Source organism: Nansenia antarctica, assembly GCF_963989245.1.
Source record: "Nansenia antarctica genome assembly, chromosome: 6".
Classification (NCBI taxonomy): Eukaryota; Metazoa; Chordata; class Actinopteri; order Argentiniformes; family Microstomatidae; genus Nansenia; species Nansenia antarctica.
In genome coordinates this window covers 23,291,611-23,310,000 of record NC_137676.1, presented here as the reverse complement: position 1 = coordinate 23,310,000, position 18,390 = coordinate 23,291,611, and the positions used below count along the sequence as shown (strand labels likewise).

Sequence of the window (18,390 nt, the reverse complement as noted above, 5' to 3'; positions counted from 1 at the left end):
TTGTCTGTCTGATGGAGCTTGCCTGCTAGCTTCTTGGTGATCATGTAGAGGTCTTTCATATTTCCCTGTGCTGCCGCTGTTTCTGCTTGTTGGGCCAGGTTGTCGATGTAGGCCCTTTTGTCCTTTCTAATACTTTTCTTCACCTCTTTGTTAACCTGGGTGTACTCTTCCTGTGCCCTTCCCTTTGCTGCTCTAGTTTTGCTTGTGTTTATCTTCTTTTTCTTCTCCTTCCTTTCTCTCAGTTTCTGGAGTGTTTCCACAGAGACCCAGTTTTGATGTTTTGTTTTCCTTTTTCCGCGGACTTCCTCGCAGGTGTCGAGCCAGGTCTTTTTTGACTGCTGCCACTGAGTCTCTACATCTCCATCTCCATCCACTCCTTCAGACTGCAGTATCTGGTATCTGTTCTTGAGGCTGATCTGAAATCTCTTCTCTACTTCTTGATTCCCGAGAAGTCTGAGGTCATATCTTGTTGTTGTGCTGCTAGTGGTGGAGTGCCTCTTAAGACGTAGCTTTGCAGTCATCAGAAGGAGGTAGTGGTCTGATGCTGCATCTGCTCCTCTCATCACTCGCACATTTTGACATGACCTCCTGAACTTTCGACTGATGCATATGTGGTCTATTTGGTTCTCTGTCACATGGTCTGGAGATCTCCACGTGGCCAAGATGTCCAAGATGGCGCCGCCCATGGCAGCTGTGGTGTTGTGGAGTGTTGTTTGGTGTGTCTGTATGTCTGTATTCGTGTTCTGTGGCATCTCTTATACAAGAGAAGAACTCTTATGTCTCAGGGATTCCACCCCCATGGACATTTTTCCTATTTTTCTCACCCAATCTACGGACGTGCTGGATATCCTGATCAGAGGAACCGCAATCTTCACCCAGGCTGTGAGGTGGGTGAGACGACAGCGGGGGAAGAGAGCTGGGGCTCTCGCTAGACTGAGAAGACGCGGCTCCCGCACTCCACTTCCAGGAATATTTCTGGCCAACGTGAACTCTTTATGTAATAAAATGGACGAACTCCGGTGCCTGGTAGCGAAAAGCAAGGACTACAACTCTTCAGCAGCTTATGCCATCACGGAGACCTGGCTCTCTGAAGACATCCCAGACGCAGCAGTACAACTGGAGGGTTTCCAGCTGTACCGAGCCGACAGGGACACACTTTCGTCCGGAAAAGTCTGCGGAGGAGGGGTATGTTTTTTCTAGGGGTGGGCATCGACGATCGATAATTGATCGATAAGGATCTTGGTCGATCACAAAATAAAACATTTGGTCGATCACCCAAAACATTATTTTTTTTTTTTTTTTTTTTGTGATCGACCAAATGTTTTATTTGGTGATCGACCAAGATCCTTATCGATCAATTATCGATCAATTATCGATCGTCGATGCCCACCCCTAGTTTTTTCGTTAACGAGTCCTGGTGTACTGACGTGACAGTGATTATACAACACTGCTCGACTGCTCTAGAACTCATCGTCATTAACTGTCGCCCGTTTTACTCGCCCCGTGAGTTCAGCTCTTTTATTCTTGCTTGTGTATACATTCCACCAGACGCTGCTGTCGAAGAGGCACAGAGCGCACTAGCTGAGCATATTATGGAGACTGAACGTTTATATCCGGACAGTGCTGTGATTGTGTTGGGGGATTTTAATAAAGCAAATCTCGGGGGGAGAGGACGCTAGACCACTGCTACTGTACCATCAGGAACGCCTACCACGCTGTTTCCCGAGCTGCGCTGGGCAAATCTGACCACGACATTGTCCATCTGATCCCATCCTACAGGCAGAGATTAAAGTGTCAAAACCTGTAGTTAAGTCGTTCAGAACATGGAACAGCGAGGCTAAGGAGAAAACCAGCGCCTGGTTAGAGCGGGCTGGCTGTGACGTGGGCTATGTGGAGTGGGCGGGGGCTGAGGCTGGTAACGACTTGGATGCGTACACTGACACTGTGACGTCATTCGTCAGTTACTGCGAGGAAGCGTGTGTTCCAACTCGGACCAGGGTCAGTTATAATAATGACAAACCCTGGTTCACAGCCCAGCTCAGAAGGCTGAGGTTGGAGAAGGAGGATGCCTGGCAGAGGGGTGACAAGAACAGGTTTAGAGACGCCAGGTACAAGTTCGTGGCAGCTGTTAAGCAAGCAAAACATCGCTACTCTGAGAAACTGCAACAACAATTCTCAGATGGCAACGCTGCCTCTGTCTGGAAGGGTCTAAAACAAATCACCAACTATAAACCAAAACCCCCTCAGACCACAGAAAGCAGTCTCCTTGCAAATGAACTGAACAAGTTTTACTGCAGATTCGAACTACAGTCTGCCCCCTCTGCTACTGCCCCTCCTCCCCCCCCCCTCTCCCCAACCTCCCCTCCTCCTCCCTTCTCTTCCCTGAGCCCCACCCCCTCTGCCCGCCCACACCTCTCTGTCTCAGAGAGAGAGGTGAACCGCCTGTTCAAGAGACAGAACCCCCGGAAGGCGGCCGGTCCGGATGCTGTCTCACCCTCCATGTTGAAGTTCTGCGCTGACCAGCTGTCCCCTGTGTTCAGCAACATCTTCAACTCCTCCCTGGAGTGCTGTCAGGTACCAGCCTGCTTCAAGACCTCCACCATTATCCCTGTCCCCAAAAAGTCGAGGATCACAGGCCTGAATGACTACAGACCCGTTGCCCTGACCTCTGTAGTCATGAAGGTCTTTGAACGCCTCGTCCTTGCCCACCTGAAGTCCATCACAGACCCTCTCCTAGACCCCCTACAGTTCGCGTATAGAGCAAACAGGTCCGTGGAGGACGCGGTCAACATGGCTCTACACCATGTCCTGGAACATCATGACCTACGCCAGAATCCTGTTCGTTGACTTCAGTTTGGCGTTCAACACTATCTTGTCACCCATACTGGAGTGTGGGCTCTCTGCACTGCAGGTGCCTGACTACACCTGCAGGTGGATCACAAACTTTCTGTCCAACAGGACCCTGCGGGTGAAGCTCGGGAAGTCCATCTCTGAGCTGAGGGCCATCAGCACCGGTTCCCCGCAGGGCTGCGTCCTGTCTCCCCTCCTGTTTTCCCTCTACACCAACTGCTGTACCTCCAGCCACCAGTCGGTCAAGCTCCTCAAGTTCGCGGACGATACCACCCTGGTAGGGCTCATCTCCAGGGGGGATGAATCTGCTTACAGGAGCGAGATTGACTTGGTGGTCTCCTGGTGCACCCGGAACAACCTAGAGCTGAATGCTCTTAAGACAGTGGAGCTGATAGTGGACTTCAGGAGGAACCCACCCCCTCCCTCTCCAATCATACTGGGAGGCACTCCAGTCACCACAGTGGAGTCATGCCGCTTCCTTGGGGTGACAGTCCCTCGGGACTTGAAGTGGGGGCCCAACATCGACGCCCTCACAAAAAAGGCCCAGAAGAGACTGTTTTTCCTGAGGCAGCTCAGGAAATTCCACCTACCAAAGACCACGCTGGTGAACTTCTACACGGCCATCATTGAGTCCATCGTCACCTCCGCCATCATCATCTGGTTCCCCGCTGCAGCGGCCAAGGACAAGGCCAAGCTGCAGCGGGTGATACGGTCGGCGGAGAGGGTGATTGGCTGCCCTTTGCCCCCCCTTGAGGCCCCCAAAAGTAGGGCTTTGGGGAGGGCCAGGAAGATCATGGCTGACCCCGCACACCCAGGACACGGTCTCTTCGCCCCGCTCCCCTCAGGCAGGAGGGTGCGGTCCCTAAAAACTGTGAAGGCCCGACATGCACACAGCTTTTTCCCCACAGCCATCCGGCTCCTAAATGCCGCTGGCCCCCCCCCCCCTGACCTGACCCCTATCTATCTACCCTCCCTCCACCCCCACCCAGAGAGCTTTGGACTGTCTGGATATGAACACTTGAACACTTGATCTCTGCACTTTATATTTATATTAATTATGATGTTGGTTTGCACTGTCTTGTCCTGTCTTGCGCCTGTCCTGCTGTAAACCGTGCTCCACTGCCCCAAATCAAATTCCTAACATGTTTACATGTCATGGCAATAAAGTCTTCTGATTCTGATTCTGATTCTGATTCTGATTCCTTGTGGATTTGCTTATGTGGGAAGATGCTGCCTCCTATGACCAGCTGGTTAAGGGAGCACAGGTCTGCAAACCTTTCACCATTCTCATTCATCTGGCCCAACCCGTGTGTACCCATGATATAGCCACATCTTCATAGCCATTGTTGTCAGCTCCGGTCTTGTTATTAAAGTCACCCATGAGAATAGTGATATCCTTTGCTCTGAGTCTGTCCAGCACCCCCTGCAGCTGGTCGTAGAAGTCGTCTTTCTTTTCCTCTATGGCATCGTTGGTCGGAGCGTAGCCCTGAATGATATTCAGCTTGATGTTCTCTTTCTGAGTGGCAAATTGGGCGGTGATGATTCTTGAGTTCACCGGTTCCCAACCAATGAGGGAGCGCTGTGCCTCTGGAGCCAGCATGAGGGCAACTCCTTCTGTGTGGGGGGCACCATCTTCAGTGTGCCCGGAGTAGAGCACCATCTCCCCTGATGATAAACTCATATGCCCTGCTTGTAGCCACCTTTTCTCACACAGTCCCAGGAGAGAGATGTTGTAATTTCTCATCTCCTGTGCTACCTGGACTGTCTTCCCTGACTCAAACATGGTCCTGACGTTCCATGTGGCGATTTTGGTGGTGGTCCGAGTGGTTAGTAAGGGGGTCGGCCTTACAGCTCCCTTGCGGGTTTGGCTGCACTGCTTCATAAACCTCCTCTGTGGAGGCCCTTCTTTCCCCCAGCCATGTTGGTTTTGTTTTGTCGTCAATGCTTCTGTAACAGTTTTTTTTTTCTTCTAGATAGGGTTGTTGGCCCTATGCAAACCCATTTGACCTCTTGGGTGAGGTGGCCCAATTGGTCTGTCCTCCAGCCTTGGACCTGTCCAGCATGGGTGACCCAGCCAGGTGCTTATGCACCCACTGGCATAGCTCTCCAGGTCACTGAGGCACGCAAGCCATCACCCCATGACAAGGGATGGACCGTGTGATAGTACCCTTTAAGATAAATGATTAATTAAATTAATCAAACTTTTAACATGAAGAACATTTCTTTATTCTCCTCCTTCATCTCTCCCTTCAAAACATTACTTTTTTTTACACAAAGATATATACAGTATACTGTCTACTACACTGTACACATGCTTCCTTTACTCATTTGCAACAATAATAATAACATCTCTGCGGTGACAGCCAGGCTCCCGCTGTTTGAGAGGTGATCTTCCAAACACTTCAACTCACGTTTTCATTTCCATTACACACGGCGAGTCAGATTATGTCTCACACACAATCGACAGCTTCCAGAAGCTTCTTAAACCCAACGGAGTAGACCCTTTGTTCTATTCAATAACTTTCGGACTACGACGTTGCTGTTAACACTTTATTGTAGGCTCACACACGGCTCTCAACAACCCGTAGTCTATCGGGTAACACTACTAACTGTGTGTGTGTCTTAAAGGTACAGTCACACCTGATGTGACGCATACATAACACCCTTAACTAACTAAACCCGGGGGGAATCATCTTCTCCATGTCACCACACCACATGAATTGTCCGGTTCATCGATGACAACTTGAAATATAGGCTAGCTAGCAAAGCTGATGACGTGATTTTCATGAGGGTTATGGTGGACAACACATTTTCAAGTTACATAGGACCAAGGGTAATAGAAACATCCTGCTGTTTTACAAACAGTAATGAACCAACTCACATCCTCCTTCGTTCTTTTCTTTTCTTCCGAAGCTGTCATAGCATAGAACCAGGGGTGATAGAAGCTGCCATAGCATAGAACCAGGGATGATAGAAGCTGTCATAGCATAGAACCAGGGATGATAGAAGCTGTCATAGCATAGAACCAGGGGTGATAGAAGCTGTCATAGCATAGAACCAGGGATGATAGAAGCTGTCATAGCATAGAACCAGGGGTGATAGAAGCTGTCATAGCATAGAACCAGGGGTGATAGAAGCTGTCATAGACATAGAACCAGACGTGATAGAAGCTGTCATAGCATAGAACCAGGGGTGATCGAAGCTGTCATAGCATAGAACCAGGGATGATAGAAGCTGTCATAGCATAGAACCAGGGGTGATAGAAGCTGTCATAGCATAGAACCAGGGATGATAGAAGCTGTCATAGCATAGAACCAGACGTGATAGAAGCTGTCATAGCATAGAACCAGACATGATAGAAGCTGTCATAGCATAGAACCAGACATGATAGAAGCTGTCATAGCATAGAACCAGACATGATAGAAGCTGTCATAGCATAGAACCAGGGGTGATAGAAGCTGTCATAGCATAGAACCAGGGGTGATAGAAGCTGTCATAGCATAGAACCAGACATGATAGAAGCTGTCATAGACATAGAACCAGACATGATAGAAGCTGTCATAGCATAGAACCAGACATGATAGAAGCTGTCATAGCATAGAACCAGACATGATAGAAGCTGTCATAGCATAGAACCAGGGGTGATAGAAGCTGTCATAGCATAGAACCAGGAGTGATAGAAGCTGTCATAGCATAGAACCAGACATGATAGAAGCTGTCATAGCATAGAACCAGACATGATAGAAGCTGTCATAGCGTAGATCCAGACATGATAGAAGCTGTCATAGCATAGAACCAGGGGTGATAGAAGCTGTCATAGACATAGAACCAGACATGATAGAAGCTGTCGCTACTTGTCCGTGGAAATCTTTTGGAGTGAAACATATCAGGGGCTTAGAAACCATCAATTCAATTCACATTCTCAGCCAGAATATGATGGCTGGCCAAACAATAGTGTATTAAGCATAATAATTAAGCAAAATCTTTCAGTTTACGCACAATTTTCTTTGTTTAAAAAGTGGGGGGGAGAGAATATAGGTTTTGAGAAGTGGGGTGGACATGTCCCCCCTGTCCCTAATGGAGTTTTCACTGATGGCTAGGCCTCACCATCTCTATCTCTCTCTCTCCATCCCTCCTCGCACTGCCGTCTCTCTCTCTCCCTCCTCCCCCTCCCCTCTATTTCTCTCTATCCCTCCTCTCCCTGCCCTCTCTCTTTCTCTCTGTCCCTCCTCCCCCTGCCTCCCTCTCTCTCTCTCTCGTTCCTATGTTTGTGTTCTCTAACTAAGGAAACACTGATGTGCCAATCAGTTTTAATCAGGTTTATTCATCTGTGGTTGTTACATGGTGAGCTCTAATCTGTTTCTCCTCGGTTCCGGTCGTTAAGTGACAGGCTGACGTCCCTGGACGGCCCGTCTCTCCTGCCTCACGCCCTGTCACTCCTCATACACACTACTTACCCTTGATGTCCACGGTTTAGATCAGTATCTGTGGTGTGTGTGTGTGTGTGTGTGTGTGTGTGTGTGTGTGCGCGCGTGCCTGCCTGCCTGCATGCGTGTGTGTGTGTGCGTACTGATTGTCCAGACGTTTATCAAAACACACCACCCAGATGGATGCTGTCTGTCAGTCCACAGAGAGGAGACAGAAGCATAGAAATATGTCCATAGAAATAGGACCATAGAAATAATGACCATAGAAATAGGACCATAGAAATAGGACCTTAGAAATAGGACCATAGATGTGAGAGAGAGGTGAAAAGTGCAACCAGTAGCCAAAGTAATTTTTCAGTTTTTTATATGTGCTTAAACTACAGATTGTAAGCTTTCAAATTGTGTCATACATTGAAATTGGAGAAAATTGAACATGACAGGCGTATTTCAATGTTGGTACACCTCAAACAGTGAATGAGAGAAAAGTGACTCTAAACTTAGCCCCAGCTACAAACGCTGCTAACAGCTAGCTGCTAAACAACGCTGCTGCACAACGCTATGAAGGTCTAAACTGTATTTCAGAGTTGCCAACTTTCACGCTTCTGGCGTGTGACACACGCTTTCACCTTCAGTCTCACACTCTCACGCCTAACTATTCTCATGCCAAAACACTGCGACAGCAACAGAGATGAACAGGCGAACGTATATCAGGGCTCTCAAGTCTCACGCATTGGGCGTGAGACAAGGTGTGGCGTGTGAACGGGTTGAAATGCGTGTGTCTCACGCCCAATGCGTGAGACTTGAGAGCCCTGGTATATGGTCAAAGTCTTTTTGGTAAAGTAATGGTTAAACCAAGCGAATTACTTTGATTGTAGAAGATAGCTGAGTATTCGAAAACCGGGTGTTTCATATGGGAGTTTCCATGGAGCTGCATCTTAAATTACTCTCTGATTGATGCGCGATGCGTTTAGTTAGCTAGCTTAGTTAGCTAGCTACTATGTATGGCTGTGTTCGGAATGGCATACTAGCATACTACTTATACTAGATATGACGTAGATTTGAGTATGCGAGAGCGTTCACACTGTACAGTATGCGAGAAATTTAGTATGTATACTAGATTTTCGCAAGTATTTAAGTATGATATGACTACTGGGGTACTAAATCCCCAAATTGCATTGCGCATCTCTTAAGCCTCGTCAAACTGCGTCATACAAACTCGTCATACAGCTGTTGTTTACATTGTCCGATAGCCTGGAGACTGAAAGCTTGCAATAAACATCGTTTTTTGCACAGATTTGAATGTGCAGATACTGCTTTTTTGCACTCTATTTGATACTCTTCACCTGCAGCACCCCAGCTAAGTCTGATCACGGATGAGCGGTGGTATTTTCACTATATTGGGAATTGACATGGTGAAATGCATTCTTAGACATTACCACATCATCATGATTACAAAGAGCCCAGTCACGAATGGTCCCAGACAGTATTGTAGCTTCAAGTTGGGTTGTATTGTGCTTTCTGCAGCAAGCCCACGATATGTTATTGCTGATATATTTATTTGAATCCTGTTCTTTTACCAACTGCTAAGACAACAATAAAGTAAGCTAGTTACTTTAGCTAGCTAAAGATATTGGCCCCAAATCATTTTACAACTTGTTTAGCTAATATCTTCCGACATTTCTGTCGAACCCCGCAATGAAGTTATCTAAGCAACGTAGGGTACGTTCGTAAATTCGCTCTGAGAGTGCCGGAGCGCACACTGGGTTCTACATCGCTATTCCAACGTTATCTTGCATTTTTATCAACGTTCAGGGTCACCAATGTGGGAGTGAGTAGAAACAAGGAGATGGTAGACAGGGTATCCAATCCACAAATTATAAGTATTTAGTGATCGTTAAACTGTTGTTTATGATATATGATATGTTTTTTTCACAACACCAACTTGAAGTTTTAATATTATTAGTATGAAAAAAACGAAAACTAGATATTGTTGAGTTTCACTTTAACTTTTTGACCCCTTCGAGTGAGCATGTGGTTTGCAAGTTCACCAGTTGCAGTCACATATGACCATGTAAATGTGACCATAGAAAGGACCATAGAAATATGGCCATTGAAATGTGACCATTGAAATGTGACCATAGAAATATGACCATAGAAATATGGCCATAGAAATAGGACCATAGAAATATGACCATAGAAATAGGACCATAGAAATATGACCATAGAAATAGGACCATAGAAATATGGCCATAGAAATATGACCATAGAAATATGACCATAGAAATATGACCATAGAAATATGGCCATAGAAATATGACCATAGAAATATGACCATAGAAATAGGACCATAGAAATAGGACCATAGAAATAGGACCATAGAAATATGACCATAGAAATATGACCATAGAAATATGGCCATAGAAATAGGACCATAGAAATAGGACCATAGAAATATGGCCATAGAAATAGGACCATAGAAATAGGACCATAGAAAAATGACCATAGAAATGTGACCATAGAAATATTACCATATTTAATAGAGTCGCTATGGTCTCAGGTGGTCTCACTCCCATTCTATCAATGGACCTATCGCTAAGCCACGCCCCCTTTGAAAACTCGGACAAACAAACAACGCCTCACTGACAGTGACTGACTTACCGACCGTGACTGAATGACATTCAATTACTTACAATGGCGGGAGTTGGCAAATTTCTTATTTACCACAGCAAGTAATAGACATGTTTTTTAAAGATGACAAGAATATTTAGTCTAGAAGCTTTTCACCATCAGATATTAGCGAGTTGTTTGTCCGAGTTTTCTGCCTGTAGTGACTTTTGCTGTGATATGATTGGACAATTTCTATTTTGGGGCTTAGCGAGTCTGACGTCTGCTGCAGGGCAACAGGGTCCGGATGATTGACAGCAGGTCCGGCCAGCCGGTGCGTCTGACCGGCCAGACCGCTGCCAGGAGCATCGTCCTCCACCCCGACTACTTCCTGGACCAGCTCACGGGCCAGCCAATCAGCAGGAGGGACTTCATGATGGCTTTGACCAATGTGAGCAGCTTCCTGATCAGGGCTTCCTTCAGCAACGAGGCCGCCACCTTCAGGTAGGTCCAGGCACTGCAGCCTCCGTCACACATGCGCACGCACACACACACACACACACACACACACACACACACACACACACACACACACACACACACACACACACACACACACTCCCATGGTACATTCAAGGTGATGGAATAGAGGAGCAGACTGAATATGGTTCAATATGTGTCTGAATATGTTAAGACAGTCCAAGATGACAAAATATTTTCTTTCGGATATAAACTTGTCTGTCTGCCTGCCTGCCTGCCTGCCTGCCTGCCTGCCTGTCTGTATGTCTGTCTGTCTGTCTGTCTGTCTGTCTGTCTGCCTGTCTGTCTGTCTTTCTGCCTGCCTGCCTGTCTGCCTGCCTGTCTGCCTGCCTGCCTGTCTGTCTGTCTGTCTGTCTGTCTGTCTGCCTGTCTGTCTGTCCACCTGCCTGTCTGCCTGTCTGTCCGCCTGCCTGCCTGTCTGTCTGTCTGTCTGATTGTCTGCCTGTCTGCCTGTCTGTTTGTCTGTCTGTCTGTCTGTCTATCTGTCTGTCTGTCTGTCTGTCTGTCCGTCTGCCTGTCTGTCTGTCTGTCTGTCTGTCCGTCTGTCTGCCTGCCTGTCTGCCTGCCTGTCTGTCTGTCTGTCCGTCTACCTGCCTGTCTACCTGTCTGTCTGCCTGCCTGCTTGTCTGTCTGCCTGCCTGTCTGTCCGTCCGTCCGCCTGCCTGTCTGTTTGTCTGCCTGTCCGTCTGCCTGTCTGTCTGTCTGTCTGTCTGTCTGATTGTTTGTCTGTCTGTCTGTCTGCCTGTCTGCCTGTCTGTCTGTCTGTCTGTCTGACTGTCTGTCTGACTGTCTGTCTGTCCGTCCGTCCGTCCGCCTGTCTGTCTGTCTGTCTGTCTGTCTGTCTCTCCAGGGCGTTGTCAGCCAGTATGGAGGTGTCCAGCCGTGAGGCTACAGGAGACAAGATGGCGTCCGGCGTGGAGCAGTGTGTCTGTCCCCCAGGGTACTCAGGCAGCTCCTGTGAGGTATAGTGGGGGTAATATGTGCAAAATGTTAGGGTAATCGTTTACTTTTTCATAAAAGCACGAAACTTGGTACACTTGTACAGTTTGTGGTCCTGAACATTTTCAGACGTGGAGCCCTCGAAAAAACTCCTCCTAGTGGCCGTGGTGGCCATTTTCCTTTCCGCCATAGCCGAATTGTGTATTTTGCTTCATATCTCCTGAACCAAACATGATAACACCAAACACATGATGTCTACCCCTATGTTTTGAAGATCAAGGATTACAATGATAGCATATACAAGATCATAAAGTGTTCAGGTGGCCATGGCGGCCATTTTCCTTTCCGCCATAACCGAATAATGTACTTTGCTTCATATCTCCTTAACCAAACATGATAACACTGAACAAATGATGTCTACCCCCATGTTTTGAAGGTCAATAATTGCAATGATACCATATACAACATCATAAAGTGTTCTGGTGAATAGTTAGTGGTAGGGGTGTAACGGATCACCTAACTCACGGATCGGATCGTGTCACGGATTTTGAGTCACGGATCGGATCATTTTTCGGATCAACACAAAACATATATATTTTTTAATAAAAACAACATTTTCCTTGAATTCTGTAAAAACACCACTTTTAATGTGTGAAACAAAAAAACAACATTCAAGATGTCAAAACTGATATATATATATCACACATATATATATATATATAACATCTATATATAACAACATATATATGCCTACACACCGTAACTTTCTTATCGACCTCCCTCCTTCCATCATTATTATAAGTAACAGGGAAGCCAAAGTGCTCCCATAACATGTGATTTCAATGACGAGGGAGGCCTTTCCAGTTCGCCAACGTAGCACTCGCCATGATACTTGTTGCTGTGGATTCCCAGCTTCACGTGGAGTGAGTACATAACAGAGTACTTTTTTTGTGTGTTTACACAATCACCCAGGCTGCTTAGTGGGTGATATGACGTGATATAAGTGGGACAGAGATGAGTGAATGAATGTTGTTGTCAACTCAGTATGCATGCAGAGAGTGAGAATAAAGCGCACATGATTGTTTTTCTACCGGTTACATTTGAATGAATGAATGGTCTTTATTGTCATTGCTACAGTACAGGTACCAAACAACGACATTTAGGAGGGGTGGCTCCCCTGGTGTTAGGAAAAAAAAAAAAAAAAAAAAAAAAAAAAACGGTTTTGCTATTGATCCGCGGTACACATGCGTTCCGAACCGTGGAGGGCGATCCGAACGGATCACGGATTATCCGTGATCCGTTACAGTTACACCCCTAGTTAGTGGTGACCTCAGACCTCATAATGTGCTAGGGATCACCAAAGCAGATACACTGGGACAAGGGAACAAGTTTAATAAAAACAAAGGTGCCACCACACACTACCCAGACACCTATTCTTCACTGTCTCCACAGTCTCCTCCACACTGACACAGAGCAATGCACTTTAAGGAGGCTTTTCTGCACTTGCAATGCCCCCGGCAGCCTTTCTTGCAGCCACAACTCAAAAGTTCAAGGATGGACTGGCTTGCCTGTGGAAGAGTTGACCACAAAGGTTTCCAGTCACTTGGATCCATCCAACCCCAGTCTGTTGGTGATGGCATCTTAGGTGCAACCACAAGAGCTTGTCCCAACCGTGTCGTCCTTGGTACACTGCTCTTTTTTCCCCCTTCCTTTCTTGGTGAATAACTCAAGACGGGCTTCATCGATGTTGAGTTGGCTGCTGGTGCGAGTATAGAGTGAATGAATGAATGAATGATCTTTATTGTCATTGTAACAGGTGCAACAAAATGTAAATGCAAGCCCTAGGTTCTAACAATGAAACACAGTCTTAGATAATAAAAAACAAGAATGAGACAAACATCGACATGATATTGAAGCGCTTGCCTGAGCGCAGCCGTATGAAGTGTTTGTAGCCAGGGTGGTGTGAGTCCTTGAGGATTTTGACTGCCTTCTTGGGACAACAGGTGTTGTACAGTTCTTCCAGGGAGGGGAGAGGGCATCCGATGATCTTCTGGGCCGGGTTGACGACCCTCTGGAGCGCTCTCCTCTCTGCGACTGTGCAGCTGAGGAACCACACGCAGATGCAGTACGTGAGGATGCTTTCCACGGAGCAGTGGTAGAAGGACACAAGCAGGTCTTGTCTTACATGGTTGTTTCTGAGTATTCTCAGGAAGTAGGGCCGGCTGTGGTACAGACAGACAGACAGGCTCTCTACCCCAGGGGAAGCTGGCGAAGGTAGACATCGGAGGATGGGCCTCATTGTAAAGCCTAGAACAGAATGAGGAATGGTACCATGTCCATTCCGTCCTCCGATTTCTACCTCCACCAGCCTCCCTGTAGGCCTTACAAAGTATGTGTGTGTGTGTGTGTGTGTGTGTGTGTGTGTGTGTGTGCACGTGCGTGTGTGTATGTGTATGTGTGTGTGTGTGTGTGTGTGTGTGTGCGTGTGCGTGTGTGTGTGTGTGTGTGTGTAGAGGGCTGACATTCATGTATAAAATGATGTGCTATTACATCAGTGTGTCCTCTCCTCTCAAAGTGTCTTTCCTATTAAAATAGCGGTGATGGCTATTGATTTCTGCATGGGACGCTTTGTGCTGACTGAGCTACACATTCAGAAGGGGTGGGGGGGGTGGGGGGGTTATGGGTGGAGGGGGGGAAGGTTATGGGTGGAGGGTTATGGGTGGAGGGGGGGAGGGGTATATTGGGAGAAATCTAATGCATGACCAGGTCTTTAATGCAGAGGAGTAGGGTAGCTGGGACACTGTGGGGGGGGGTGGGGGGGTGGGGGGGGACTGGGACCCGTTAGAGCAGTGTGGGGGGGTGGGGTGTTAAGGGTTGGGGGGGGGGGGGGGGGGGAACTGGGGTAAAGGGAGAGGTGAACTAGGGTAGAGGTGAACTAGGGTAGGTGAACTAGGGTAGAGGTGAACTAGGGTAGGTGAACTAGGGTAGGTTTTTTGATTGATTGATTGATAGAGAATGTTTATTTTGGTCCCCTATACAATTCACAATACAGATATAAGAAAATGTGCATAGTCACAATTTATAACATCAGGACCAAAAAGGTGTAGGCTGAAGCCGTGGCTTATTGCGCCTACCCTTGTTACATGTATGCATGTCCCCCCATGAATGCATAATCAAAACATTGAAACTTTTATAAACAAAAATGTCACTTACGCATGTCAACAAAATGTTTTAAAAAAATACCAAACAAAAACTATATTTAAACCTCTGTTTTATACTTGTTAATCATCTTATTTTTAAATATTTTTTTAAATCCTTTTAATGTACTACACATGTTCATTTCCTTTTCAAAAGTATTCCATAAATTAACTCCTTTAACTGTTATACATCTTTGTTTTGCATTTGTTCTAATCTTTGTTTTCATAAACATACATATTCCTCTGAGGGTAGGTGAACTAGGGTGGAGGTGAACTAGGGTAGGTGAACTAGGGTAGAGGTGAACTAGGGTATGTGAACTAGGGTAGAGGTGAACTAGGGTAGGTGAACTAGGGTAGAGGTGAACTAGGGTAGGTGAACTAGGGTAGAGGTGAACTAGGGTAGGTGAACTAGGGTAGGTGAACTAGGGTAGGTGAACTAGGGTAGGTGAACTAGGGTAGAGGTGAACTAGGGTAGCAGTGTTTCCCCTAGGTTTGCTGCCTTGGGGGGGTGGCATGGGCCGTGGCATGGACCCCCCCCCCAGGGGGTAAGACCCTGCGACATACCAGCGTCATGTCCAGGGGGTGTACTAACTTGTACATTAAGCCGCCTCACGCTACGGAAACAGGAGATAGGCTCCTTCCCTATGGGCCATTAGGCTCGAGAACCATCGGTTCTCAAGGCTACTTACTTATGTGGTCTTGACTACCTGTCCACTTTCTCACCTGGTTCTTGCTGTCTCTCTCTGGTGTGCTGACACCATCCTGCTCTCTCTCTTTCTCTCCCTCCCTATCCTCCTCTCTCCCTATTTTGCTGTCAACCAAAATGCAAACATAACAACCAGAGTATTTATAATCTAATAAGAGGTATACATTGATCCATATCAATTTATAACATATTTATAATTGAATTTTGGATTGCTGTGGGCAATGCAGTCAGATAATGTCATTTTGACATTACTCTCACCTGGAGAAAAAAAACATGTCCAACTATAAAAAACAGACATTTCAAATGCTTCAATCCACTGTTCAGGTACTGTAAATATGCCATTATGGTATTACCATGAAGCCCAATTCTAGCAGAATAAGAAAGATTGTATATCTAATTTAAGTAAAATAATAAAGTGCATCCAGTTAGCTCTTTAGCTGGCAAGTGTGCAGCAGACTAGCTCATCTAATCACCTCTGAGCTAGCTAGCTTGCTAGTTCTTTGACACTATTTATTTACACAACGGAATTATAGTCATTGTCAAGTGTCAGTCAGACACTTTCTAGTCACAATAATAATGACCAATTTTAACCAACTTTCTCTGTCACAACACTCAGCAATTATATTTGCTAACGTTTCAACTTGCTTACTTTCTATCTGAAGACATCTCACCCGGCAAAAACTCTCTCGCGTTGCGCGCACAATGTTGTATTATTCTCCAGCGTAGGTGAACTAGGGTAGGTGAACTAGGGTAGGTGAACTAGGGTAGAGGTGAACTAGGGTAGAGGTGAACTAGGGTAGAGGTGAACTAGGGTAGGTGAACTGGGGTAGGTGAACTAGGGTAGAGGTTAAAGGTTAAAGGGAGAGGTGAACTAGGGTAGAGGTTAAAGGTTAAAGGGAGAGGTGAACTAGGGTAGAGGTTAAAGGTTAAAGGTTAAAGGTGAACTAGGGTAGAGCAGGTCATATTCATTGTCTGGGTGTTTTTTTAGACTCACTTCATCTCGCTGCACGCTAGATCATATTCAGTATCAATATCAACATCACATACAGATATTTCTCTGTTCCGACTCTGTGTGTTTGTTTTCTTCCCTCTCATGTCCTCTCCTCTCTTCCTCCTCTCCTCCTCTCTTCCTCCTCTCCTCTCATCCTCCTCTCCCCCGCCTGTTCTTTGTCAACCCTGGCCATTGTATGCACACATTCCACAAACTATCTAAGTGTTTTTTTCTTTCCATATTGCTTTTACGTCTCTCTTAACCTCTCCTTTCTTCTTCCTCCTCTCCTCCTCTCCTCCTCTCTTCAGAGGAGTGACAGCATAGTCCTCTCTGGTAACAACAAGGTCAGTGCAGAGGGAAAGTGCTTAACGAGACCAAAAATAAATAAATAACAAATGGCCATGCATTTTTGTCTTGTGGTTGTGGTGAGACGCATGTTTGTCCTTGTTGTGGTTGTGGGCAGTATATGGACCCACAGTGAATACAAAAATGAGCTGAAACATTCAAACACACCCCGGAAAATCAACAATTCAGAAAAAAATGCCGTTAGCGACCGTCGGCCTTGCTGTAACCGAGGACAACGTGTGACTGTTGTTAAGAGTGTGCGGAACGTTCCGTGGTGGTATCAGCATTCCAGCTGCATCTCCAGGATGACGGAGTTGGTTTACAATTCCTTTTTATTTTCTGTCCAACTGCAGAAATCAAAGCACTTAGTGCAGCCACGCTGGCACGTTAATTAGAGTGTTGTAGGGGCTAATTACTGCCTGCAAAACAGCTTATGAGACGAGACAATTAAACTTGAAATCTCGCTTACTAAAAATAGTGGTTTATTTATTTCATTTCTCCTACAGTCGCTGAGATAAATTAAATGTTTTATTTATTTTACATCGTTAGATTTATACCGTTCTACAAATCCAAGCCTTTAAGCTGTCACACCCCTCTCTCTCTAGCACTGTGTAATTATCTGTCCAATGAGTGTGTTGTGTTGAAAGTGTTCAGGTGTGCGTTTGCGTAACAGGAGTGATAATGTGTGTGTGTGTGTGTGTGTGTGTATGTGTGTGTGTTTGTGTGTGAGTGTGTATGTGTGTGTGTGTGTGTGTGTGTGTGTGTGTTTGTGTGTGAGTGTGTGTGTGTGTGTTGTGTAACAGCTGGCTTAATGTGTGTGTGTATGTGTGTTTATGTGTCTTGCAGGTGTGTTCCCCTGGCCATCGGAGGGTTAACAGCACGGTGTATAAAGGAGTGTGTGAACCCTGCCTCTGCCACGGCCATGCCACACACTGCCATGATGTCACTGGACAGTGCCTGGTAAGTAGGGAGGGGGGAGGGGTGTGTGTGTGTGCAAGTGTGTGTGTGTGTGTGTGTGTGTGTGCATGTGTGTGTACGTGTGTGTGTGTACGTGTGCGTGTGTGCGTGTGTGTGTGTGTGTGTGTGCGTGCGCGTGTGTGCGTGCATGTGTGTGTGTGTGTGCGTGTGTCCCATTCTTATGACTTCACCTTACAGCAGATCCCAGCTGGGCTCTCTAGTGTCCTATTGTAGTCTCCTAGTCTCCTGTCTCCTTGTCTCCTGTCTCCTAGTCTCCTGTCTCCTTGTCTCCTAGTCTCCTGTCTCCTAGTCTCCTGTCTCCTTTCTCCTAGTTTCCTGTCTCCTTGTCTCCTAGTCTCCTGTCTCCTTGTCTCCTGTCTCCTAGTCTCCTGTATTCTGTCTCCTTGTCTCCTAGTCTCCTTGTCTCTTAGTCTCCTTGTCTCCTGTCTCCTTGTCTCCTAGTCTCCTGTCTCCATGTCTCCTAGTCTCCTGTCTCCTAGTCTCCTGTCTCCTGTCTCCTAGTCTCCTGTCTTCTGTCTCCTAGTCTCCTAGTCTCCTAGTCTTCTGTCTCCTTGTCTCCTAGTCTCCTAGTCTCCTGTCTCCTTGTCTCTTAATCTCCTGATCTCCTTGTCTCCTAGTCTCCTTGTCTCTTGTCTCCTAGTCTCTTGTCTCCTGTCCCCTTGTCTCCTGTCTCCTAGTCTCCTGTCTCCTTGTCTCCTGTCTCCTAGTCTCCTAGTCTCCTGTCTCCTGTCTCCTGTCTCCTAGTATCCTGTCTCCTTGTCTCCTAGTCTCCTTTCTCCTTGTCTCCTAGTCTCCTGTCTCCTTGTCTCCTGT

The 18,390-nt window shown here is 46.6% G+C and overlaps 1 protein-coding gene across 1 annotated transcript in view; it reads left to right on the top strand.

Annotated features, from left to right (window-relative positions):
• Positions 1-18,390, top strand: part of lama2 (laminin, alpha 2) — a gene marked incomplete at both ends in the record, with an annotated part of 430,348 nt that overhangs the window by 193,284 nt on the left and 218,674 nt on the right. Inside the window, 3 exons of the mRNA XM_080534306.1 lie at positions 10,174-10,385; positions 11,272-11,383; positions 17,446-17,559. Coding sequence (XP_080390432.1) covers positions 10,174-10,385; positions 11,272-11,383; positions 17,446-17,559 — 438 coding nt within the window. The remainder of the gene's footprint in view (positions 1-10,173; positions 10,386-11,271; positions 11,384-17,445; positions 17,560-18,390) is intronic.